This window comes from Hypomesus nipponensis, chromosome 4 (genome assembly GCF_054491055.1).
Source record: "Hypomesus nipponensis isolate SF chromosome 4, ASM5449105v1, whole genome shotgun sequence".
Classification (NCBI taxonomy): domain Eukaryota; kingdom Metazoa; phylum Chordata; class Actinopteri; order Osmeriformes; family Osmeridae; genus Hypomesus; species Hypomesus nipponensis.
This window is the reverse complement of record NC_140364.1, coordinates 1,754,022-1,780,352: the sequence shown is the minus strand read 5'-3', so window position 1 is coordinate 1,780,352 and position 26,331 is coordinate 1,754,022. Positions and strand designations below refer to the sequence as shown.

At 46.8% G+C, this 26,331-nt stretch overlaps 1 protein-coding gene across 1 annotated transcript in view; it reads right to left on the bottom strand.

Moving 5' to 3' along the window:
* The window catches only part of csmd2 (CUB and Sushi multiple domains 2), a 228,656-nt gene that overhangs the window by 15,112 nt on the left and 187,213 nt on the right, over positions 1–26,331 (bottom strand). The window contains exons 45-57 of the mRNA XM_084695567.1: positions 24,829–24,974; positions 24,661–24,741; positions 23,365–23,478; positions 16,295–16,483; positions 13,044–13,190; positions 9,542–9,730; positions 7,868–8,053; positions 7,123–7,317; positions 6,502–6,675; positions 5,940–6,113; positions 5,477–5,650; positions 1,163–1,351; positions 52–225 (exon numbers count right to left, since the gene is read on the bottom strand). Coding sequence (XP_084551693.1) covers positions 52–225; positions 1,163–1,351; positions 5,477–5,650; positions 5,940–6,113; positions 6,502–6,675; positions 7,123–7,317; positions 7,868–8,053; positions 9,542–9,730; positions 13,044–13,190; positions 16,295–16,483; positions 23,365–23,478; positions 24,661–24,741; positions 24,829–24,974 — 2,132 coding nt within the window. The remainder of the gene's footprint in view (positions 1–51; positions 226–1,162; positions 1,352–5,476; positions 5,651–5,939; positions 6,114–6,501; positions 6,676–7,122; positions 7,318–7,867; positions 8,054–9,541; positions 9,731–13,043; positions 13,191–16,294; positions 16,484–23,364; positions 23,479–24,660; positions 24,742–24,828; positions 24,975–26,331) is intronic.

The window sequence follows — 26,331 nt, the reverse complement described above, 5'->3', positions numbered from 1 at the left end:
CAGGTGGAACGTTCCCAAATCCCGGTACCGGGTCAGGCAGGTTGTCCGTACCGGAGCAGTGAGGTAGGGAGCCACTCCATTGGCCGTCCAGTTGGCACATGCGCGTGGTGTTGCCCACCACGGAGCGCTGGCCGATGCAGCTGAAGCGGATGACCGAGCCCACCGTCCTCCTGTCACCGGAGATCTGGGCGTAGGGGGGCATGCTGGGACGCTCGCACAGCACCACTGTCCAATCACAGGCCCAGGGCACGCAGTGATGGGAGGAGGGGGAGAGAAGGAGAAGGGAGATGGAGGAGAGGGAAGAATGAGAGGAGGAATTCATTCATGTTAATGGGTTATGTCAACACGTTCAAAGTTCTGCATCTCTCCACAGCATCATGGAAACAGTCAAATTAAACGGGAGACATCAATCAATCAATCATCAATAATGGGCCCAACGAGCATCCAAATTATTAAGATGCTTTTTATTCTTCTTTTATTTAATAAAACAATTAAGTACATAAATACAACAAATAAAATAAATCTAATGAAAAGCTATAAGAGTATCAGGGCTAAGACTCTGAGATACCAGCTAAGGTTCTGAGGTACAAGTTCATGTTTTGGGGTACCAACTAAGGATCTGGCGTCAGGCTCGAAAGATTCCATTTTGATGTCTTGCTCATGTAATTAATGAAGACGTGGGTGAGACCGGCTCCATGATGTGGGTGGAATAAATGCATAATTGAGTCAGTGGTTGGTGCCAATCTGGTGTCTGATGGTGCAAAATGTAAGCTGTGTGAAATGATGTAACTATTATGACACTAAGACAACCTAAATTCATGGGGCTGAGATGGAAGTTTGCCGACATAGATGACTACATATAGAACCACTTATGTACCATTATAACAATATATTTCCTTAGGTATATTGTAAAACTTCTGGCCATGTGAAACTTGCAGTTGATCATTTGCAAGACGAATAACCATTTTGTATAAAGTCTTCAACTGATTAGATTTATGATATACGCATTACTGTGTTGGTGTGGGAGGTGTGTTTAAGGGGTGTATGATGTTTTTATGTGAGAGGTGTGTGTGTGTGAGGGGTATGTGCGTGTGTGTGAGGCGTGTGTATTAGGTATGTGTGTGTGATGTTTGTGTGTGTGTGAGGGGTGTGGTGTACTCACACAGACACTTGGGCAGTGAGCGGTCCCAGGTTCCATCTCCCTGGCAGCTGAATGTGCTGGTTCCCAGCAGGTAGTAACCAGGGTTACAGCTGTACGACACCGACGTCTGGAAGCTGTAGCGGTGAGGACCACTGGCTACCACCTGCCGCACACTGTTCTCTACATGACCCGGCTCTGTACAGTTTACAACTGGGGGGGGGGGGGAAGAGGGAGGGCAGGGAGGGAGGAGAGAGGGAGAAGGGTAGAGAGAGAGAGAGAGTTAGTGAGTGAGAAAGGGAGAGCGGGAGAGATAAAAATAAAGAGTTGGGGAAAGAGAGGGAAAGGGAGATAAAGAACAAAGAGAGAGGGAAGAAGACAAAGACAGAGAGAGAGAGAGTCAGACACGTGGAAAGTCTTATATTACACTGCTGTCGACGGTATTGTAGTTCAGGGTCTTCATGCAAAAAGGAACACTGATTCACGCAGCCACGCTAGCCTGGTTCAATTCAAGATTAATAGTGTTTTGTGATACACTCAACTCTTTTGTTCAAAACCAAAGTAACTTAGATCCAATCTCAATGCTTAGGAGGGCTAACCAAGCAAACCCTTTTGTTCTTGGTTTCCATCGGTCTATTCTCTCCATTTGTTTTGTATTTCGGTCCATCTCATCTTTTGCTCCGTCTATCAATCCATCCAACAATACATCCATCCACTCATCCATCCAATCATCCATCCAGTCATCAATTAATCCATTCATCCATCTGTCCATCCATCCCAGCCATCTCTTCCTTCATTCCCTCTCACATTCCTTCTCCGCCTCTATCTATCGCTGCCTCCCTCCGCAGGAAGGCGAGAGAGAGAGGAAACAAACATTAGCTTCATTAGAAGGCCGTCTCTGCTGGCCCCTGCAGCGCTGAGGGGAGTGATGGATGAACAGCCCAGCAGAGAGCGCAGAGACGAGACACTGTGTCAGTTTAACACCAGATGGAGAGAGGGAGGGAGGGAGGAGAGAGGGAGGGAGGGAGGAGAGAGGGAGGAGTGTATGCGTGTGCATGTGTGTATGATGAGTAACGAGAGTTGCAAGAGACAGGAGACACGTTGAGAAAGAAAAAGAGAACACATAGAAAAGAGAAAGAAAGAAATACAGAGAGAAAGAGAGAGAGAGAGAGAGAGAGAGAGAGAGAGAGAGAGAGAGAGAGAAGACAGAAGACGACAAAGCCCTGATGGTGATGACAGATATTAAAATTCATGACAGATGTTGTCAATAAGCCTTCAGCGACTGTTCCTATGGCACACAAGTACAACACACACACACACACACACACATGGAAGTGCACTCACATGCACACACAAACCAGACCATTTCTCACAGCATAGCGGTCCGCACCCTGCTTTCTATCTTCCTATCTGATCTCTTTACCTCCAGCATGTGGGGGGAGAAGGGAAGGATGGACTGGAGGACATAAACACAAGCTGCCAAATTGTGAGCCTGTATCGAGCGCTTCCGGAGCTCCTGAATCAGGCTCTCTGTGCACCCTGCCAGATCCCCCCCCTCCCTTCCCATACTGTACTCTCCAAAAAAGCCATAATGAACCCATTGTATGCTAATGTCTTTAAAAGCTTCCCTCCGTTCCGCGCAAGCAAGCCAAAAACGCTAAATCATCCTCAGATATCCTGCGGTAATACCTTCCTTTCTGACCCAAAGCACCGTCATTTGCATCTTCCAGTGTAATCAGAATGCATAGAGAGTGTTCGTTCATGCTGAGATGGTGATGGTGCACGGCTGGAGAGCTTAGTCTCCCAGGTCTGGGTTATAGAGAGGGCATTCACTACTGGGAGGCACTGCAGTCACCTGAACACATTAGGCAGAGGACGTTAGCTATATTACATGGCTGGGGTGTGTGGGGTCGGCAGGTGAGATTGGTGGGGGGCATGTACTGAGGGAAGTTTGGGCGGGGGTGAATGGAGAAGACGGGCACTGAAAGAGAGAGGGACAAAAAGACAGACTAAAAGACAATGAGAGAGAGAGGGACAGAGAGACAGAGACTACAAGACAATGAGAGAGAGAGGGACAGAAAGACAGAGACTAAAAGACAATGAGAGAGAGAGAGAGGGACAGAAAGACAGAGACTAGAAGACAATGAGAGAGAGGGACAGAAAGACAGAGACTAAAAGACAATGAGAGAGAGGGACAAAAAGGCAGAGACTAGAAGACAATGAGAGAGAGAGGGACAGAAAGACAGAGACTAAAAGACAATGAGAGAGAGGGACAGAAAAACAGAGACTAAAAGACAATGAGAGAGAGAGAGAGAGAGAGAGAAGGACAAAAAGACAGAGACTAGAAGACAATGAGAGAGAGAGGGACAGAAAGCCAGAGACTAGAAGACAATTAAAGAGAGAGAGAGACGCGGATAGCAAGAGAATCCGTGAAAGCAATAAAAAGAGAAAAGAGGACAGGGGTGATTCATCTTCGTTCTCCACTGAGCAGCTGGACGGCAGCCATGCCCTCGTTCCCCTGGCGCCTTGCCACCACCCTGCCCACGTAGCGGGGCTGGGGGGGGGGGGGGCGGCACAGGTGTACTGGTCTGCTCTTCGATTCACCAGCGCGTGTACGCACACACTCGGAAAACAGGCCCGCGTACATGGGCCGATCGGTCGACGTTGGCGACTGTAATTGACCACCTCAACAAGGATTCCCCTCCTCTTCCCTTTCCTCTTTTGCAAATAGGAGAATGGAGAGACTGAGGTACGGAAGGAAGGAGGATATGCTGGGGGGAGGAGGGGAGATGTTGAGGGAGGGAGGGACACACTTGAGAAGAAAGGTAAAGGACAGCCGAGGGGTGAGGTGTTGTCGGGTTAGCGTTCTCCACTGAGAGGGTGAACATTTATCGTTTGCCGTCGACAGAGGAGCTAAAGCCAAATATGAGCTGAATGGTGTCATTAAGGTGATGAATCAGATGACAAAAGACCCCTAAGCTGCTTATTTCTCCTCATCGCCAGGGTGGTTAATGTGGTCCCACAACCGCTCGCTCTCTTTTCCTCTCTTACGCTCTTCTCGTCCTCTCTTTCACTCTTTCTTTTTCGCTCGCTCTTTCTACGTTTCTCTTTTGTCTTTGCTACCAAAAATCTCTCTGTCTCTCTCTCTCTGTCTCTCTCTATCTCTCTCTCACTCTTTCTTTCTCTCTCTCTCTCTCTCTCTCTCTCTCTCTCTCTCTCTCTCTCTCTCTCTCTGTGTCTCTCTCTCTCCCACACACGCAAACACACACACAGAATCGGCGTCTGCATGGAAACAAGGCCAATGCTAATATGATGTCACTGCCGAAGCGAAGAGATTTAAGGCATCCGTCCGAGACAAAATCTTGCATATTTTTACATGCACCAGCCAAATATTCTCTCCCACCCCCCAGGACAGGATATCACACACACTCGTCTGGCCTTCTAGTTCTTTCACAAAGACTTGAAAAAATGAAATGTATTCAATTCCCCCCCTGTTAAAACAAACTCATCATTCAACAGCCCATTCGCTTTGTCACTGTGTTGTCACATCGGGGGCCTGACCTCGTGAGCTGCCCCATTCTGCGCCTGTCACAAATCCCTGAGCCGGAGGGGCTTAGAGAGGCAGACACAGGCGCCTAGATGCATCGCCTGTCTGGGGAAAAAATTAAAAGCTCCTCTCCCTCTCAAAGGAGGTTCATTTTCTACGTTGGATAACGTCAAATACAACAAAAAACCTGGCACAGGTTTAAAAAGGGGAATAGTTTCTCTCACAGTCCTGCCAAGGTCTCTGCCTCGGTACAACGTCTTCAGATGGAGTTATTAACCGTGTGAGAGCCCCTTGACAGACAGGTTAGACGCGGAATGTAATGAGAGTCATCCCAGCGGCTAGGCTAGCAGAGATAGTGCTGCCATGTAAATATTATGCAGAACCTTCCCCTGGTCAAGGTAGCGGGCGAGAGGAAGGTAATTCAATCATAGGGAACCTTTCTTTACATTTGGCACATTCCAATTTGCGCTAATATGTGGTGTTGGAGAAAGCTTATCTCCAGGGAGATGTCTCTTGGTTTCTTTGTGGCTCTTAGCTCTGATTGAGGGCATTTGGGGTGGTGAAGACGTGAACTAGAAGAACAAAAAGGGCTCCGGGTACACACACGTGTGCAACCACTCACACAGCTGCGCGCGCATACACACACACACACACACACACACAGGTAAACTTGTGCCTTCTCAAGAATGAATTTAGATACACAGGGACAGCACAAACAATGTAAATGTAACTTAAATATGAAGGATGGATCTGCATGAGACCTTTTTGAACACACACACACACTAACGTACTTTTACATTTGGGCAGAGTGTTGCTCCATTGGCCGTTGGACTGGCAGTGAGACTTGAGAGAGCCCTGTAGGACGAAGCCGGTATTGCACACAAAACGTACAACATCGTTGAGGTTGAACTGCGTTCCCTGGGTGACCCCAAAGGAAGGGTTTCCCGGGTGACCGCAAGTGATGGCTACAAAAACAAGGAAGTACACTGTATTAATATCAAAATTCAAAAGTTATAGTATAACACTCAAATTCCAAACAAGATTTTACAACATTAAAAAGTGGAAAAGATATGGATAAGCAAAATAGTCGTTTGAGTTTATATAGATTACATTTTAGGGGACCCCAACCCCCCTCCCAACAGCCATAGGTCATTTTGAGCCCTGCATACTTTATAGGAACAGCTGCAGTACCTACTAAAAACAAAAGTGTTCAACTTGGACTGCAGCTCCACAGTCCGGCCTCCGGTTACTTACGGACACAGACGGGAGTACGTCCGGACCAGCGGTGGTCCTGCTCACAGATCCGCACGGACACCCCAATCAGGCGGAAGCCAGGGTTGCACTGGTAGACCACGCTGCCTCTGTAGTTGTAGTTCTCTCCAATGATCTGACCGTTGACGATGGGCTCTGGGGTTCCACAGTGACCCGCTAGACAGATGAACCACACAGTTAGTCACGTCTCAGGAAACGAGAAACTCAGACACAGAACTAGGTCCCCCTGGGTTGGATTTTAGTTTGGAACTCTGTGAAAGGACTCATGAACTTCTTATCATTGATTTGCAGCTGTACTCTCTATATAGACTATTTGTATTATGCTTTGGGTAAAATAGTCGATACATAGTTATACATTGCTAAATGTATAAAATTTAAGTTAACACATGGTGTAATTCACTCCTAGGTATGTATTTACTGTATACGGGTACCTACCAACAGTCAGTGACAAGACAAAAGTGTTGATCAGTGTCAAGCTGAAACCCAACTGGCTACCCAACATCCCAACATCCTCCAGAATGTTCCAGGCTGGAGCCAGTCTTACCGAGACACTGGACCTGGGTTCCGCTCCACAGCCCATTGGACAAGCACTCTCGGACCCTGGAGCCCACCAGGGTGTAGCCCGTGTTACAGGAGAAGATGGCGGTCGCCCCAAACACTGTCAATGTCCCAATCTTGTTCCCGTTGGGAGGAGTACCAAGGTCTCCGCATGAGACGACTGGAAGAGAGGATATGAAGAGGAGAAAAGGAGAGGAGAGGAATGTGGAACAGAAAAGGGGAACGGAGGTGAGAGATGGGGGGAGAAATTGGAGGGTAAAGACCGGAGGAGTAAATACAAAGAGAGTCATACTATGAAATCCCTTTGGAGGACATTTAGAATGCTTGGTTGATCGATATAGGCAATATTGACCGGTTTCAATGTAATCTACTTTGTTTTGTCTGAAGACTTCTGCTGAATATTTATCTAACGTAATCCTTGACGTTATACCTCAACAGAAAGGAATGTGGAAACACATTTCTCATGTGGATTAGCGTTCATATTCATTTCAAATATGGTTCACTCCTGTTATTGCCTGTCTTCCCCATTCATTCCATGTTGAGTTAAAGCTAGCCCGTAGATCAGTAAAATAAGAGTTCATATCTTTAGCAGGAAGACTTCACTCACTCTCGCATGCAGGACGAGGTTCTGGGTAGTCCCAGGTGCTGTTGGCCAGACAACGGATGACCCTCTGACCCCTGTAATAGTATCCAGGGTTACAGATGAGCATCATCATGGCATCATACTGGTTCTGAGTCCCGTAGATCAGCCTCCATCTCCCATGATCCACCGCAGAGTGCCCGATGTCGGGGCAGGTCACAGCTAAAGGGTGAGAGGCAAATTGGCAAAAGTCAAATGGAAATTAAGTTAAACACTTTTTACAGATATTTAGAGGTTCACTTTTAAAGGGACTTTTCCCCGCTTGCAGCCAAAATCTGTCTTCTCGAAGTGCTATGCACACTTTGGTAAACCTCCTACCGGCCGCTTTTTAGTTCAAACAAAGCGTACGGTTTACCATGAGATAGCAGCTTGACAGTGACACACCCAAGTATTAAGGCCTAAGAGTAATCTGTCTTCCCTAGACTTGGACATGGAGTACGGATAGGGGATTTTTCACCGGGACTATGATCAGTCTTAATGCAGTGATCCTGAGGATGTATCTGCAACCTCCTGGAGTTTGGAAAGCTCCCGCTTCAAAACATAAATTAAAGTCAAATGGTGAAGAGTGGGTGATAAACAGAAGCCCACAGAGCTGAGTTTGGTGTGTGTCCCCTGGAAAGCTAAAACCAACATGACCTCATGTATTAGTGAAAGAAAAAACAGGTATACGGATCCTCTCACACGGTCAAGCTTTGTCCAATGAGATACTCACGTATGCAACGGGGCGGGGCTTCATTGGGGCTCCACCTCCCCAACTCCTGGCAGACAACAGATATTGCAAGAGGGCTGGCCAACCGGAAGCCAGCGTTGCACTGGTACATAGCTCTGGCTCCGAGGGTGAAATCCTGCCCAGCGATACTGCCGTTCAATGGAGGCTCTGGCATCCCACATGTCACCACTGATGAAGGGAAGGAGAGAGAAGAAGAGAAAAGAGAAAGAAAGAGGTGGAAGAAAGGAGATTTTAGATTTAAATTAAAGGAGATGGAAAAAAGGGTTGACAGAAGAACAAGTAAGAGAGTAATTTAGCAACATTCAACCAGTTGCCTTTTCTTGCGCTCCAAAAACTGAGAACACAAAGCTAGGGCAACAACGACCAACCAAGGACCAGGAGTAGGATGGCTGATATATCCCCCTGGGCACTGAAACATAGAAATTCTGAAGATTAAAGTGTCTGCTAAAAAAAGATCCCATTAAATACACGACACAAAGTGCTTTGTAAAACCATTTCACAGTGTCTCGCTAACAACAGGCTTCCCTGTACCAAAACCCTCCCAGTACCGCCGGCATTGTTGTGGAGTAAACATTAGCTTGCCCCCCTGTACGCCCAAAGGCAAACATACTCCGTCTGGAGAGAGCTCTGGTAATTCTGAGTAGAGATTGCACCTGCTGTAGACTTTCCCACCACATAATGGTTGGCCTGCTGCTGGCAGCTACCACCTGTGCTGATGATATTGATACAGCAAGGCAGGGCACCTGGGTATGTCTGCAAGGTCTTAAAACCCCCGGATTAAACAAGAAAATACAAACAAGGGGGCGGGGTTTTGTTTATTTTAGCACACGCACGCAAATACGTCGACGTAAACAGATGCACTGTGTGTCGATGGAATTTGTTGTCAACAAAGACAATATTTGAGTCTACATGATGGATGTCGAACAAATGTGCGGAAAAAAAGGAAGCATGCTGGAAAATCTATGTTAATCGGCTTTAGATTCCTTTTCTTGTGAAGGACGCCCAACAGAGAGCGCTAAATTGGCTATTAGTCTTTGGTTAAGAGCCTTCTAAAGCGACATGGTGTAGAAGAAAATCAAAGTGGAGTTTTCACACTCAAACGGAGGTCTTTTTCAGTTCACGTCGTGTTCAAAAGCATTATGAAATCCAGCACAGATAATTAGTTTTAAGACATCAACGTTTTCAAGTCATGGTCAAACAAGATGGCTGACATTACAAAGAGACAGTAGAAGTATACTCAATTTAAACAATGGGTTTACCTTGAAACCCACGGCAACTAAACAATATATGTTTAAGTGAATCCAAGGTACTGTCACCTCTGAAGACTTTGACACCAGTCCTAGTCCTGGAGAACACTCCAGAGCAAAAATGATAGAATGTGTTTTAAACCCAGTCGACAAGTTCCTTTCAAGTTTGCACTTGTCAAGGGCATAGTTAGCGTACTGGGATTCTCCTACAGCTACAGCATCAATATGATCCCAAAAACACGACAATGAGCAGTCCATAATAGCTCTACAGCTGTAGAACACTGATAGTATGGTCCAGTGGGGGCGTGCATTCTCTAAATGTGTTTTTGCTGTTGTTTAAAAAAACACAAACGCATGTATGATAACATTCATCCCCCCTCCCTAAACTAGATGATGGACGAGTCCTTACCCTGACAGAGGGGCACAGGAGCGTTCCATTGGTAGATGCCCTGGGGGGTGCGGGTGCAGGTGGCACTGCTCTGGCCGATGAGCCTGAAGCCCTGGTCACAGTTGAAGCGAAGGGTGCTGCCCAGCTTGGTGCCTGTCTGGCTGTGGACCGTACCGTTGACTGGGTTGTTGGGGGGGCTGCAGTATGCCGCTGGGGAGGGGGGGGGGGGGGGGGCAGGAGAAAGAGAGAAACATGGAGAGAAAGAAACAGATAGACAGGAGAGAGAGGGAGAAACAGAGAGAAGAAGAAAGGCAAAGAGACAGTAAAACCATTTGAAACCAACGACAGGGGCGATGTAAAGTTTGGCCGGAGGTGCTGTGTAATGCTTCTTTAATTGCATCTGAGCCCTGGATCTCCACTGCATCTGTCTCACTTTGCTCAGCGCCGACTGATCACCGCTAACACTGAGCTGTACACACAAACCTTTAAGGGGAGCGCTGCCATGCACAGACAAGGGAAAACAGATTAATGAAGACAAAATGTTCCACAAACGGGGAGCTGGTTCAAGGCAGGAAAAAAAATAGAGAGAAAGAGAGAGAGAGTGAGATAGACAGGATATAAATGAAGGATATACAATACTTGGTATTATGTATTACTTTTGCTAGGGAGGCTAAATATAGTGTGCCTGTGATGAAAAGCTGTATTCTGGGTGTAGCAGTGAGACTGGACAAATGTAAAGTGACTCCATTGGCTGCAACATTGGAGATCTCATGATAAGGGGCCTACAGCCAAGGATACAGTACAAACCATAGAGAAGGGTTTGGAATGGGGCCGATGAAGACACCCATTGTGCCAAGATGGGAGATTAAACCCTGTCGCAATGGTATCGGGCCGAGTGACGCAGGAGATGACTGGCGTCGAGCGCAGGGGGAGAGATTAGGGAGGAAGTGGACCGCGAATGCAAAAAAGCGTATCATCCATTACGGTTAATCGCTATGACCACATTACATCTCTATAAAAATGCTAATATGGCCCAGCCCAAACCCGCCTGTATCCACCAATGGAAATTTCACAATTTTGTAATATATTATTTATTAAATGTTTAATTTTTGTGTGGAGCCAAAAGCTTTCCCACCCCTCCAGACAACGAGATAAGGCTTCTCACAGGGCAATGGTAACTCTCTGATATACAGTTTATAAAGTATTTATGGGCTGTCTGACAAGCTTTTGCAGTCGTTACCAGCACAAAACGTTCATTTCTTGAACTAATGCTCTGGAATGGAGGCCTCCCTTGACTGTCTGGCAGAGGCTGAAGATATTAGATAAGGGAGAGGAAGGGAAACCTACACACTGGTACTAGCTTGTAAAACTCCATACCAGATACCATTCATATCTGAGCAGAGCTATTAATGCATCCGGAGAAGAATGAAAGCATGTGGGGTTCTTGAAGGAGGAGTCTGTTGGTGGAGCGGTGCCGTGGGTCCGTTAGACTCATTTGAAGGTCGGGATGTTTTGGCTCTGGTGGAGAGAGGAAGACTTTTACTTCCTGTTGGCCCAAAGGAGGAAGCAGAACTCAACATCGGGCAATGTTTTATTCCGGTCTTTCCTCACAGAGACGCTTGGAGGGAGGTCTTGCACTGTCACTCAAAGTGAGTGGCGGCTCGCAGAGTCGCCCCCGAGTGCAAACGGAATCCCCTCTTCCCTATTTGTGTTTGCCTCTTTTTGTCATTCTTCCCCTCCCTTGTTCAAACCCGGGGTGTCTGTTTCTCATTAGGCTGCAGTGAACGGACCGTCCCACTGCAATCAGCCATCAAGCACTGAATGGGTGTTTAACAGGCTGCCAGAGGATGAATAGCCCACAGGGAAGAGGAGAAAAGAGAGAAACAGAGATAGCGAAGGAGAGAGAGACACAGAGAGAGGAAGAGAGAGAGAGAGAGACAAAATAAAGATTGAAGCAGAAATAAGAAGCTGGAACTAAGAGTGAAGGCCACCCAATGAGCCAAGAGGGAGAGAGAGAGCAATAAACAAGACAGAAAGAAGAGCTAGACATAGCGAGGCTGAAAATGAAAGAGAGCGAGCGAGCGGGCAGGAGAGATCGGATGGGAGAGAAGCTGCAGTCTGTGATGGAGGAGAGGCCTGTGGAGATGGAAGACGGATTGATAAAGAACACAGTACAAAGCTTTGAGTCTGCCCTGCCATCTGTTCCAGCCTCCCACTAAGGTGTCTCTCCAGAAGGAGTTTCCATATTGGGCACAGCAACCTGTGTTCTCCTGCCTGCACTACACCCCGTCTGTCACTTAACTTGCTACAGCAGAATCCATCAGCGTGAAAAGGGAGGGAACCGGAAAAGAAGATGCAAATAAAGAAACGAGAGCGATGTAGGGAGACAGAGGGAGGACGAGGGAGAGAGATCGAAGGAGGTGGAGAGAAGGAAGTAGAGAAAGAGACAGCAAGAGCAGAGAGAGAGAGAGAGAGAGAGAGAGAGAGAGAGAGGGGGGGGGGGGGGGGGGGAGGGGTGGTGGATGATAACTCATCCAGCAGAGCAGCCATGATAGGTAGCAGAGGGAGACCTTAAATATTTACACAAGCATAACTCATCAGGAGTTATGAAGGTGTCTTACAACAACACATCCTTCATGATTTGAACAGAACAAATGATTAGAGTGGGAGTGAAAAAGTAGAAACATTTCCTCCAGTGCTTCTCTGCAGACACAGTTGAGGAACTTAACTTAACCTCCCACCGTGCCCCTAACATTGTCTTGACAACACAGTATTTTATTAGGTGTCGTTCGTAGGTGGTTTGTTATAAGAATGGGTGATCACTTTACGTTGGTCCAGAAATACTAGGATTGAAAATGAAACATCACAGGTAAAACATTTTTAAAAAAATCAAAGAATGTAGGGTCCCAGATGTCAGCTTTAGTGAAGCATTTCTAAGCTAATGTAATGTCATAAACTGTGCTCACTTGGGAAATTGAAGCAAAAGTTTCTATTTGATTCTTTCCTTCTGGGGTAGAGCATGACGTAATCAGGCCTTGACATTGGATGCTACAATGTTCATCTTCTGTCCTTGTACGGGGTACCATAACAATATCTTAACTCCTCCTACAGTACACCTCAAGTCTCCTTACTATCTCAAATTGGAGGCGTTGTGTAATTATAAAAGTAAGTGATGTCCGCAAGATGTCCTTTGACCTTGGCTAAACAAGTGCCAAGCCAAGCTAATAAATAGTCCTACCAGTCGTTGCTATACTAACCTTTACTGTTGCTGTTAACTTCCCTGAGTAGGGTACATCCTTGTTATTTACTAACCCAAGGAGCAATCTGGGTCATTCCTAACCTGAGTAGTATTTGTTATTATTATTAGTATTTGTTACTATCCTGAGCAGCGTATGTTGTTATTGTTTACCTAAGTAGTTTATGTTCTTATAGTTTACAAACCCAGATAGTGTTATTGTTTACGAACCGGAAATTGTTTGTTGTTGTTTACTAACCTGAGTAGCATTTGTTGTTGTTTACTAACCTGAATAGCGTATGCGGAAACCCTTGTGGCTGGAGGTATGGTCAAAGGACCAGTGCAGGTAGACCTTGTTCATAGAGCTGGTGATGCTGAGAGGGTTAGAGTAGTTTCCACTCAGGGTAATCAGGAGGGGACTCTGTCTGGACGGGCCTGCATGGGCGGAGAACACACACAAGTGATTGGTTAGTTTAGCTTGTTAATCGACCTTTAAATGCATGGGATTGGGTCGATGTGGAGAGGGGTCTAGTTTAACAGCAATGGTACAAAAAAAGTTTAAACTTGCAACTTGTATCTGGATTCTCACACTCTTAACTTCACGTCAAGGTGGCTCAGACCAATTTCAAGTCCTGATGGTGTCTTTGAACCAAAACATGCCTGCAAGGAAGAGCAGTACGTACACAAAGCAGCTTACAGACTAAAACGAGTTCTTTTCGTGCCAGTGTGTGAAAGAAACCAAGTCAAGCGGAAATAAAACGTGTATTCTCCAGAAGTCTCCCAGAGTTTCGTTTTAGTACGGCAGCTACAAAGTTAGGCTTGGAAGCACAGTAAAACAGGAAAGGCAGCAGATTCCATCCAAATTCCAACAGGCAGTCTGGTTGTCCCATACGGGGAGATGGGCAGACGCTCCCCACGTCTGCCACCCATTGGTCAGAAGACCGAAAACTGCCTTGTCAGCGACACTTGCATACGGCGGCTGTTTTTTCTGGGTGCTGAGACAAGGTCTCCAACTGTGGTCCTAACGACATGCAAACACTAGCCCGGCAGCCAGTAGTCCATCATGCAGCAGTTCTGTCATGACGCCCAAACGAAGATTCCGAATCAAGGGTGTTTAACTGTTTCCGTGGCAACAGAAGGGAATCAAGTGAACACCACAGCCGAGTCGAGACGACGGCAAAACTCATCTGTGTCTTGATGACAGTGTGATTCCGGCCCATGTTAACTGCTATTGTTTTTCACCGCTTCAAATGAGTCCCTCACTGGCGATACTGAGGCCATAATCATCTGTCCTGACCTAAGTTTAAAAGAGCTCTGATCAGCCTGCTTCACCAGGAGGCTACTGGACAGAATACTAAGAGAATCTCTCTAATCCAGCTGGATACAGCGCTGAACGGAGGTGGGGGAGTCGAGGAGACCCAGTTCTGTTCTACATCAACTCCTAATGTTTGTCCATATGTACTGTATATATGTAAATATGTATACAGTATATATATACATTTACAAAGTCAGAGGGAGAGAGAGAGAGAGAGAGAGAGAGAGAGAGAGAGAGAGAGAGAGAGAGAGAGAGAGAGAGAGAGCGTGGGGGCCATTTTGTGTAGCAATGTTCAGTCATCAAATACATCAAATTCTGTAACAGAGGTGGTGGCCTTTCGTTCTGTAAGGTTGTTCGTACTGTAATTGCACGGAAAAGGAGCACCTCTTGACCTCTCTTCTGGGCTGTTTGCTAGCTCATTCCTGACCCCTGACCCCATTTGTAGGCTAAGGTCGTCTTCAAGCTAAGGTAACTTAGCGTCACGCCTGTGTCCTTTTCACATAACCTGATCTGATGCTCTGATTGGGTTTCACCCCTATATAACCGTGAACTTTATTAAATTATTTCCTAATTCGTTTTCAAACATGATTGCTTTCGCTGTTCAAAGTTTGGCATTGTGTCGAAGGGCGCCTACTGTCACACACTAGCTCCAGTGACGTCCCATCCTAAATCCTCGTACCCAGAGTTTCCAACGATCAATCACCACTCCTGAAACACGCTGAACACAAACGACGATCTTGCCCTGACAATTCTCATCCCCAGGATGACACGCACAAACTGCATGATGCAAGGTCACAGGGACCACGTGTTCCCACCACGTTCCATGAAAGAATGATCCTGAAGATACTGTACACGCACAGTATCTGTCGTTGAAATACAAGCAACGTAGCGCACGCAGACGGTACGGCCACAGGCTGTCACCCATCCACAACAATACACCCAATACCTACAGTACACCCACTGCCGCCAATCAACTATTGCACGCCGCCCATTGGACAGCCCCTATGATCATCATAATGGCGTGAATGACTTGGTAAAGCAGCCTCATTGACAAAAAATCATCCATGATCTGTCCATGTGTACAGTCGTAAGGTAAACACAGCAGTGTGACAGGGCATTAGCCACTGGCTGCCATTGAAGGCTTTGATAGATGGGAACAGAAGACACTGCTGCACAGTGTGGAGGATATGGGCTGGGTCTGAACTCTTTGCATCCTGCCTGACATTTGTTTCCTCAAAGACAGCCCGGAGTGTGCGATGCTGTCTGATTCCCATGACTTTCACGACTCGGTGTAAACCGAGTAATCTGGGCTTTCAGATGTACTATGAGATTACCAAAACCAGATTGAGCAGCACTTTCTGGCTGACACCACAGATCTCAGGAAGGAATTGTAGCTGCTCTTTCAACCTAGTAGATACATTTTCTACCTGAACACTCCTTATTGTGGATGTTTATACCCAGGGGTCTGTAACAGTCAACCTGGGCTGTTTTCTGGTCATAGATAACCACTGGTGAGGGGTCTCTAATGGCTTTTGGGTTGAACACGTTATCCTCTGTTTACTTAAAGGGACAGTTCACCCCAAATTCAGATAATTACATATTTGTAATCTTCCATGAAGTGCTATTCATCAGCTGTAGAAAGTGCTATCTGCTGTAGAATTGTCTGCTTTCTCTCAAATATAATGGAACTAGATTGGGGTTTTGTGGTGTTCAAAGCACCCCAAAAAATGGAAAAGCTCAGCTGCAAGCTCTGTCTCTTTCCAGAAATCATGACCCGGTTTCTGAAGATAATCCACAGACCTTCTTGTAAGCAGTTTCATTTAGGAACAATTTTCTTTCTACTGAACCACAGTCACCAACCATATCACTGCACAGAAGGAAGCGTGCATCTATTCATGGATGAGAGGCTCTGCCTTTTTGACATACATGAGCATATACGTCAACCTGGGTTCTTTCAGTTGGAATTCTTGATTTGACAAGCCTCCAGTGGAATCAAGGCATGCTCTATTCTCTTTTATGGTGGTTCGGCTTGCAACTCAACTGATCCTTCAGATAGATGTTTACATCCCACTCCAGAATATGGGCATTCTGACTCCTGCATGTTTCGACAACCAAGTCCAACCAACATCAGATTCACGTCTGACTGTATCAGATGTTTTTGTGAGGAAGATTTAGATTGAATCTCAGACCCTACATCGGATCTTCGTGTTTGACCCCGGCTCACCGTCAAAGATCTCCAGCTCATCAAACTGCCGGCTGGTTTGGAAGTGTTCGATGGTAAAGGTGATGTTGTAGCCCGGGTCCACCTTCACCACCCAGGAGCAGGACTCAAAGTGGGGGAAGCCGCTGCCGGGAGACTGGCTCATGATGACTCCGGTGGAGGCGGTCAGGACCTCATTCATGGGACATGTCACTGAGAGAGAAAAGAGGAAGAAAAGACACATGAATGACACATACATTGATGAATGACCAACACCTGAATGAAAGAAAAAGACAAATACATGAACTAATTAATTCATAAATGTCAAGTACATGAACGACAAATGATTGTATACATAAATACAATGTCATTCGGTACTATACATTGAAAATGTGTTTGATTTTCCCTAAAAATACCTAGAGCATGATTCAGTCCAGTTTGTGAAAAGGTTATCCTTCAATTCCAAGCAGCAGCCATTGATTCTTTAACATGTAAGAGCTACAAGAGGACAAGGCTGGAAACAGAACAAGGGGGAGATAATTGACATTCCTGCTAGTCCACTGTCAGAAACAAGGGCGGCCGAGCGGGAACAGAGTGTCACTGGTTTGATAGTATCAGAGAGTAGCCAGGAGCAAGCTCTCTCCTTTCACTGCCCTTCCTATGAGGGACGGACCTGGTGCCACCTCTGTAGTTCACGCTAATACTGCCTGGAAGACCTGTGCGTGTCTGTGTGACAGTGTGTGTGTGTGTGTCTACGTAAGTGTCTGTGTGACAGTGTGTGTGTTTGAGAGAAATAGAGAGAGAGAGAGAGAGAGAGAGAGAGAGAGAGAGAGAGAGAGAGAGAGAGAGTGCTGTGTGTGTTAGAATGTGTGTGTGTGCCTGTGTGAAAGTGTGTATGTTTTTATGAGAGACAGAGAGACAGTGTGTGAAAGAGAGAGTGTATGTGATAGAGAGAGTATTTGTGTGTGTGTGTGTGAGTGAGAGAAAGAGAGAGAGAGAGAGAGAGAGAGAGAGAGAGAGAGAGAGAGAGAGAGAGAAAGATAGAGTGTATGAGAGTGTGTGTGTGTGTGTGTTTGTGAGAGTGTGTTTGTGAAAGTGTGTCTGTGAGAGTGTGTTTGTCAGAGAGAGAGAGACAGAGGGAGAGAGAGGAAGACAGAGAGAGAGAGTGTGTGTGTATGAGCGTGTGTTTGTGTGTGTGAAAGAGAGAGAGAGAGAGAAAGAGAGAGAGAGAGAGAGAGAGAGAGAAAGAGAGAGAGTGTGTCAACTCATTCCTCCGGTCCGTCCGTCTCTCTGCTCTCTGTCATTGGTATTCGTCCTGGAGTCTCTGGGTGACATTTCCCTGTGGTTTTACCCTGAATTATCCCACTCTACGCTGTGCTCCCCTTCCAAGCCGTTTTACAGGAACTCTATGAAGGCTGCCTAGCATCTGCATACAGATCAGGCCTCAGAGAGACAGCATGACACGGTGGAGAAGTGGGTTTGACACAGCACTAGCTCTTTTACACCCTGCTTGGCTTGTCCATTTGGTGGAGCTCTCAAGCCAAGGAGTCCCAGAACTGTCTCCACAAACAACCCTAACACACTGCTTCTAACTTGTCGTTGACACAGAATTCATTCATTTTTATTGACATGCATTGCCAAAATGACACAGTATGTGTGGAATGTAATCGCAAACACAACATTAATTTGAATACTATTTAGGTTTCAAAAACTCCGATTTGCCACCCTACAATTAGCCGTTTGTTAAGAGCTTGGTTTTAGCACCCCAGTGCAAACCTAACATTGACAACCTTGCTGAGTCTGTCTAGAGGTTATGCTTGGTTTAGGGTATGTCAACAGTGTGTTTCACCCAGCAGTGACTACACACAACATCCTGTGTGTATGTGTGTGCATATTTACTTGTTTTTATTCATTTAGCAGACGCTTTCATCCAAATATTTGTCTGTGTATGTCTGTATGGTGGTAACCCTAATCGAACTCCGCCTCCAAAGCACGTGCACATTGTAGATGGGAGATACCTGCTGTTTGCTCTGGCGGTCAGACCGGAGCAAACCCACCTTCAACCAATTTTGATTTATATTCGGCTTCCCTCAAACCCTCCCAGTGGTTACCACAGTATATAGTCTCCATGTACCATGTATGACGTAGATCAATAGTGAGAGCCTGCTTGGGTTACTATAAATATCCTAATTGTAAGACGGTATACCAATCTGCCTAGTGCAGTACTCACAGAAACAAACAAACAAACAAACAAACAAAGTGTTTGGCACTGTTGGATCTTGATTACAGCAGAGAAATACTGAAGCTTATAAATCATTGTGTAGCCGCCCTTAGGGAAATGTTTGTGTGAGAGAGTGTATGCTTATGTACAGCATGTAGGATGAGAATGAAGAGGTTGTGTAAATGCAGACAAACATGATCACAGCTGCATATCCAGAGCTGTGTGTGTGTGCGGTGTGTGGTGGCTGTGTGAATGAATGGTGATGGATGTGTTTAACTGGAACCATGCTACGCTAGCTGGATGCTAATCACCATCAGGATGTCACGCTGCATCCATTGTGATGTTAACAGGACGAGAGCTGCGTAAAGTGTGTTATCTGTTATGTAGGGCTGTGTTCTATCTAGGATGTGTGGGATTTCATTGTGTGTGTGTGTGTGTGTGAGTCTGGGCAGGGTGTGTTCAACACACCCACAGACATATAGCCCAACCATGTCAGGCACAAACCTGTTCCATGATTAGCTTTAGTTGTAACAACAGTTTGTTTATTGCTGAAAATGTTGTGAATGAGTTATTAGAGTTGACTAATAAAGTTGTTTAGTGGTTAATTTATGTTGCATGACAGGTGTTGGTTAATAGTAGTTGCATAATTGTGTTGACTAATTGGAGTTGGTTAATTGGGGTTGGTTAAATGGTGTTTATATTTGGAGTTGGTTAATTGGAGTTTGATGCTACACATCATATTAGTGTCAGCCATACTGACATGTAAAACATCAACCAAAGACCAATCTAATCCTCCCAAAGTCTAAATGTACCTGATAACACTTTTAATCTGCAAAAGATGCCATCTCTAATGTCTGTCTGGATTAGAGCGAATGGACCCTATCAAAAGCCCTAAGTGTGGAAGCAGTGACTCTGAACACAAACATGGACTGGCATTCCTTAGTCTATAAACTCTGAAGTACAAGTTCACCAGGTGATCAAATCCTCGAGGATAAAAACACGTTCTGATCGACCTTTTTTCGCCCAGCTCACCTCGACAATCACTTCTGATGGGGCAAAGTTTTTATTCAATACTATTCTCTATCTCCTGTACCCTAATCCGCTTTGAAATGACGCGTCTGAGTGAGAGGATGTAAACAATGGTATTATGACACTAATCTGACAAGAAGCATAAAGGGGCTTACAGGAAGCAAGGCTGAGATCATCCTGCAGAACGTTCTCCATCGAGGTGTGGGCAAACTAGTGGAGTCATAACCCATCGGATTGACGCTCGACTCAGATGAGAGAACCTCATTGGGCAAACTGGAAAGGTTGGATGCCTTCACCGGCACACACACATGTTCTCTCTCTGTCTCTCTCTCTCTCTCTCTCTCTCTCTCTCTCTCTCTCTCTCTCACACACACACACACTCACACACACAGTTCACCTACTGCTCAAATCACACTTTCTTCTTCTCTTTCTTTCTGTCTTTATTGCTATCCCTCTCTGTCTCTCCCCTTGTCTTCCTCCCTCCTCTCTCTCTCTCTCTCTCTCCCTCGCTCTCTGTTTCTCTCCCTCTCTCTCTGTGTCTCTCTCTATCACACAGAGTGACATGGTCACCAGAACCTACTCCCACACAGCGGGGAGTCCTATCTCCAGACATGACGCATCCCCGTTAACACCAGCTCAAAGCTCCTCCCAGCTGAGACAGTGTCACCCATGCTGGGGTTTGATCTGAGCAGCTTGGGGGGGCGATGATGAGCTGCTCTGAGGGGACCAGAGGATCAGCTGATGTGTGTGTATGTGTGTGTGGGTTTAGGGGGGGTTGGGGTCAAGATAGAACAGCTGAGAGAGGGATGCCCAGGGAGGGAGTGTGGCGGTGTGGAGGGGAGGGGTGAAACATGTGTCTCTTACAACCTTTTAAAGATTAAAGGATTGATGGCAGGATTAAGGGAGGGCTTGCATAAGAGGAGGGAATAAGAGATACAGGGGAAAGAGACGGAAAAGGAAGTGAGGTAAAGAAAGAAGCGGAGAGAGAACTGACAGATGGGGTGGGGAGGGAGGGAGGGATTCAGCATGGTATTGTGATGGGTGATTATTCAGATTCAATTGTAAAGCTAGCTAGGGGATAGAAAAGGGAAAAGGCTATGATGATCACAGCCTGTTGTGTTTGGTTGTTAACAATTCAAATGCACTTGTGTGTGTGTGTGTGTGTCTCCATTTGTGTGTATGTGTTTATCTAGGTATAGTCTGATCACCCCTTCCAGCTACTTCACTGTAGCCCAAATCAATAGAACAACCCCAAGACTATTAACAGTCATTCTTAACAATGGGCAATCTCCAACACCAATATACAGAATGTACCAACTGAAGACAGAATCAACAATATGTAAGACATATACAAGAGTTTGTATACCATGAAACCCAATACCAACCGAAAACAGAGTGCTTGTTACTGACACTACTAAGGCGTGTGGACGAGTTAGTGTGCATCAGAGACATTGACAACATATCCCAGAATGATCACCCTTTGTAGCGCATGACTGCAGAGAAGAGTGGGGAGGAGAGTCGATTATATGTGAGGAGAGAGCAAGATAGATGTGTGGAGATGAGGTGAGAAGTGAGGAGAGGAAATACGAGGAGAGACGATGAGTGGAGAGGAGAGGAAAGGAGATGAGATTATGAGGAGAGGAAGAGAGGACATGTTAGGAGAGAAGATATGAGGAGGTAAGATTTGAGGAGAAGAGAGTAGAGAGACGGAGGAGAGAGATAAAAATAAAGCTCAAATAAAACACTATCTTGGGGTTACCCGTGTCACCATGGAAACTGGATGCATGACACGGAATTCAGGAAACCAACTGAGACGGCTTGTGTGGGCGGGATTGGTAATGTTAGCTGTGTTAGTGAGACGTTTGTGAGTATGTGTGTGTGTGCATGTTTGAAACAGTTTCAAAAGCGGGCAGAAGAAAAGAAGGACAGAGAGTGCTACATCACAAAATTCTATGCAAGTGTGTGTGTGTGAGTAGGGGGGGGGGGGTGCACGGAGTGGAAGAGAGACAGCAGAGAGACCATCAGAGAGAGGCTTGCTAGCTTCAGTGACACTGCAGAGTTAGCTTTAGGCTAGTACCCCTGCACTGCCACTAAGCTACCATTACTGATCCTGCTTTGAGAATACACAACGGTGGTGAGGGGGGGGGTTGAAGTTTGGTTTGTGTGTTCTCTCCTCTCCTCTGCCTCAGTCTCTCACCATCTGTCTTCAGGTGTTCCCCTAACCACATTCTTTATTTGTGAGGATGTTCTTTGTTTACCTCGTTTTTCCCCCTCACCTCGTCTACTTCTTTGTCAGTGTGAGTGTGACTGTGTGTGTGTGTGTGTGTGTGTGTGTGATTGTGCTAGAGGGTGGAAGGGTCTGTGGCTGTGTGTTTCCATACCCTTGCGTCAACTGTGTGTGCGTGTGTACCTGCATGTGTGTGTGTGTGTGATGGAAGAGGGGGGGGGGGGTCTGTGGTTGTCAGAGCTGGAAGCAGTGATTTGATAGGTGCAGCTGCAGCTAGTGTCTCCTCTGCATTTCAATTAGCCTCCTGTCTTCTCGGCCCTGGCCTCTCTCTTACCATCTCTCTTTTACAGCCTGTCCTCACCCCTCTCTCTTTCACTCATGTCACCCAACACAAGTCATGATCCTTGTACTCAATAGGCTTCTCTCTCTCCCTCTGTCAGTTGAGAGAACCTCATTGGGCAAACTGGAAAGGTTGGATGCACTCATACACACCGGCACGCACACATGTTCTCTCTCTCTGTCTCTCTCTCTCTCCTCCTCCGTCTCTCTCTCTGTCTATGTGTCTGTCTGTCTGTCTGCCTGTCTGTCTGTATGTCTGTCCCTCTCTGTCTGTCCCTCTCTGTCTGTTCTTGTCTCTGTCTCTCAATTTTTCTCTTTCCTGTCCATGTCTTTCTCTCTGTCTGAGAGGGCTGGCTGGGAAGGAGGGAGGGAGTCAGCTGGAACGGTTTGCCCCAGGAAGAAAGGTCCTTTTCAGCATGATGGGGAGGGAACTATTAGTGGGGCGCGCACGCAATTAGAGGCCAGATGAATCACAGCAGCTTTTACTACTCACACACACACACATACACACAGCGTAAAGGACTAAGAGTGTAGGTTTAAGCCTGAGTAAAAGAAAATAGGCCTTTTATCTAATTTATTTTATCTATTTGCTTTTATTTATGAGGTCCTTCATTTTGTATGCTTTCTTCTCTCATTCTGTGCTTCTTGTTCCATTTCTCTCTTTCTTCCCCTTCAGCACATGACAATGAGTTCAGCTTTGTGTCGTCTGCTTCATGTGCCAAACAGTGGCAAGCTTAAAATCATACCCGAGAAAGGGCAAGAGATAGGAGAGGCAGAGAGAGCGAGACACAGTAGAAGGATCAAAAAGAGAGATTGAGAGAGTACGAGAGAGAGACTGGACAGCGGGAGGGAGAGAGACAGGAGAAGGATCTGGTGAAGGAGAGATAGGGGAAACAGATAGGAGAGAAAGAGAGTGATATAGCGAGAGAGACAGAGAGAAAACGAGAAAACACCAGCAGAGCAGGGTGTGCCACGACAGAGACACAGTGGAGCGTGTTGGTACTCTTGAGGACCTGGGGGAGCAGGCTACGCTGTTACACCTAGTCTCCCCCAGCCCCCTGGGAGCTCATCAACAACAACAACAACAACACAGATATACCCTCTCAGAACACAGCTGACAACAGAACCAGCCCGCGGGATAAAAACAATACGACAAAAAACCCCGAGTGCGGATCTGAGGTGGAACAGAAGCTGCGGTAGCCAAGGGTGAGGATGTAAACAATGATAAACAGTAATAGAACAATAACAAACAGCGAGGAACAGCAGCGAGCAGCTTACCGTCACACGAGGGAGGAGGACCGGCAAACTCCAGGTGTGTCCCCAGACGACAGGTCAGGATGCTGTTTCCACTCAGGCGGTACCCCGGCAGACACCTGTACCTCACTATGTCTCCTGGAGAGGGATGGAGGGGAGGGGAGGAGGGGAGACGGGAGGGAGGGAGGGAAGTAGAGAGGAGGGAAGAGGAGAGGAGATGGGGAGGTGGGGAGGGGAGAGAGGATGGAGGGGAAGGGGAGAAGAAATGGGAGAGGAGGGGAGGGGAGGGGAGAGAGGAGGGGAGGAGGAAAGAGAAAGGGAATGTGTGATACATTTGAGAGATTCAGAGAGCGAGAGAGGAGCATGAGAGAGAGAGAAAGAGAGAGAGCGAGAGAGAGAGAGAGAGAGAGAGAGAGAGAGAGAGAGAAAGAAAGAGAGAGAGAGAGAGAGAGAGAGAGAGAGAGAGAGAGAGAGAGAGAGAGAGAAAGAGAGAGACAGAGAGAGAGAGAGAGAGAGAGAGAGAGAGAGAGAGAGAGAGAGAGAGAGAGAGAAAGAGAGAGAGAAAGAGAGAGAGAGAAAGAGAGAAAAAGAGAGAAAAAGAGAGAAAGAGAGAAAAAGAGAGAAAAAGAGAGAAAAAGAGAGAGACAGGCAGGGAAACAAAGACATCATTAAGCTAATGTCTTCCCATTTTTTACTAATTGAAAGTCAGAAGAGAGTCTGGACCCTAAATCTGAGCTCCTTCTGCTATTTCAGTACTACAGCAAACACTCCTCAGGTTAACAAACAGAGTGCTGTGTCAGTGTCTCTACCTGTCTGTCGTTGAGTAATCACCAACAACGTCGCTATGCAAATGAAACTGAGTAATGGTAACTGTCTGCAATACTAAAATGAGAGCACCTGTTCTGAACCCTATTGGCAAAGCTAGGCTCGTGAGTATTAATATTTGTTTTCCTGACGCCCCCTGGGTAGTGGGAGTTGTGCCTGTAGATCAGCACTGCAGCATTGTCTTATGGGACTAGTAGTTTTCTGAGCAAGAATGGGAGTGGATGTGTGTGTGTGTGTGTGTAACACAGTAGAAGCAGAGGAAGAGTGCAGCTTGCTGTCCTATATTCTGGGCACATTGTTAATGAAAGCTGGCCAAGCCTCAATATGAACTGGCAGGAAATACTATCTACTCAAAATGCTTCATGGAGACTGGGCCATCTTCATACACAATAGGGCACAGAGGAGAAGGGTGTGTGTTTGTGTGTGTGTGTGTACTGTAGAACATGGAGGAGCAAGTTTGTGTGTGCTTGTGTGTGCATGTGAATGTCCACTTACCTATTTTAAATTCCTTGCTAGCCATCAGGATCTCTGCATTTGGAATGATGGGTGGAGGCAGGCACAACTGGAGTCTGTAGGCTGGGGGAGAAAAGACCACAACATTCAACACGTGTGTGTGAGAGTCTGCATGTGTGTGAGTGTGCATGCGTGTGTGGGGAGTCATACCTTGATAATGAATACGGTACAGTCCACCTTTCTCCGCGTTGCTACGGAAACGGATCAGAACCTGATTGGACGTGCTGCGTGGCGGGTCGTTGGGCTCGCCCTCCGTGAAGATCCCCAGCTTCCTGGCCGTCTCCCGAGGGCCGTCCCTGAGGGGTGAAAGGTCAGGGGTCAAACCAGCAGGTTGTGACATTAGAAATGTTATGACATTAAAGAGAGCCCACTTTGGAAAGTCTATTGATTATATTTAAGGGACATAAACAACTAGATGGCCCAGGTTTAACAGCAAGAATATGTCCTGTCACAGGTAGAAGAGAGTTGGTAGAGAACTGCAGAGTCAAATCCTCAAAGGAAGTGATTGCCTCGTTGCTGTCTAGATGTAATCCTAATGACAAAGTGTGAACTCTCCCGAACATCGAAATGAAACATTGCAAACAACTAAACCAAGATGGCTGCCAGTAGTCCACCCTCTCCCCACCCACATCTCCCCATAAGGGAGGGGAAAGGTCAACAAAGCTCACACACAGATTCCCACGTTCTCAGAAAACTTCAGCCAACGGACATATGCAGGAACGATATTCCGAGAAGGGAATGTCCGTCCGGCGGGAATGGCCTTTGGAAGGCGACACCCCTGTCTTGGCACTCCCCACCCAGCACGGAGCGGGCCAATGAGGTGGGTCGCCCTGTTCCTCCAGCAGCCAAAGGGCTTAGGAACCATCTGTGCGGTGTGGTGGGGCTGGCCGAGGGAGATAACAAGGGGCTCCGGTAACTGCTGGCTGGGGAGCGCCAAGCATGCCGTAACGCCGCCCTGGGTCTCCCAGCCCGCAGACCTTGGTGACAGACCAGCGAGCTTGCTCGGTGGCTGTGTTTACGGGGCGCGAGGGAGCGAGCCATGGACTAGGCGCCAGACAGGTTTGTCCCAGGGAGCGGGAAAAGCACCGCAGGGAGCATTCTAGAAGTCTACGCGAAGGAGGGAGGGGCGGAGATTTGATGATGATGCCAGCAGAGGGGTATTTTGACACGGAGTAATTAGCAACAGAGGAGTTGGAAGTGGGAAAGGATGGAGGTAAGCTTGGAGGGGTCTCTGGAACCAGCAGGAGTCCATGTAGCCAGAAATACAAGCAAGATAGGAGGAGAGGTTAACAAGGGTGAGGTGCTGGATGCTTCAAACTGGCTGTGTGGAGGGAAAATTGACTTTTGGACCGTGTAGGTTTCTGTCGAGTCTGATTTGGGTTGCCAGGTTGGCAGAAACTGCGCTATCTGAGACCTTTGGATGCTGGTCTCACTGAGAGGGGGATGAACTGGATCTGGCAGCCGCAGTGGATGATAAATCCTGTCTCTGCCTACAAATATGGCTCTCACCCACCCATGTCCAGGTGAGAGGAGGCAGGTTGGGCCTAACACACACACACACTGTACACACACACACACACAGCACAGACACAACACAAACAAGCTTGGCGATCTAGCATCTGCATGTCTAAGCATGCTCAGAAATTCCATCAA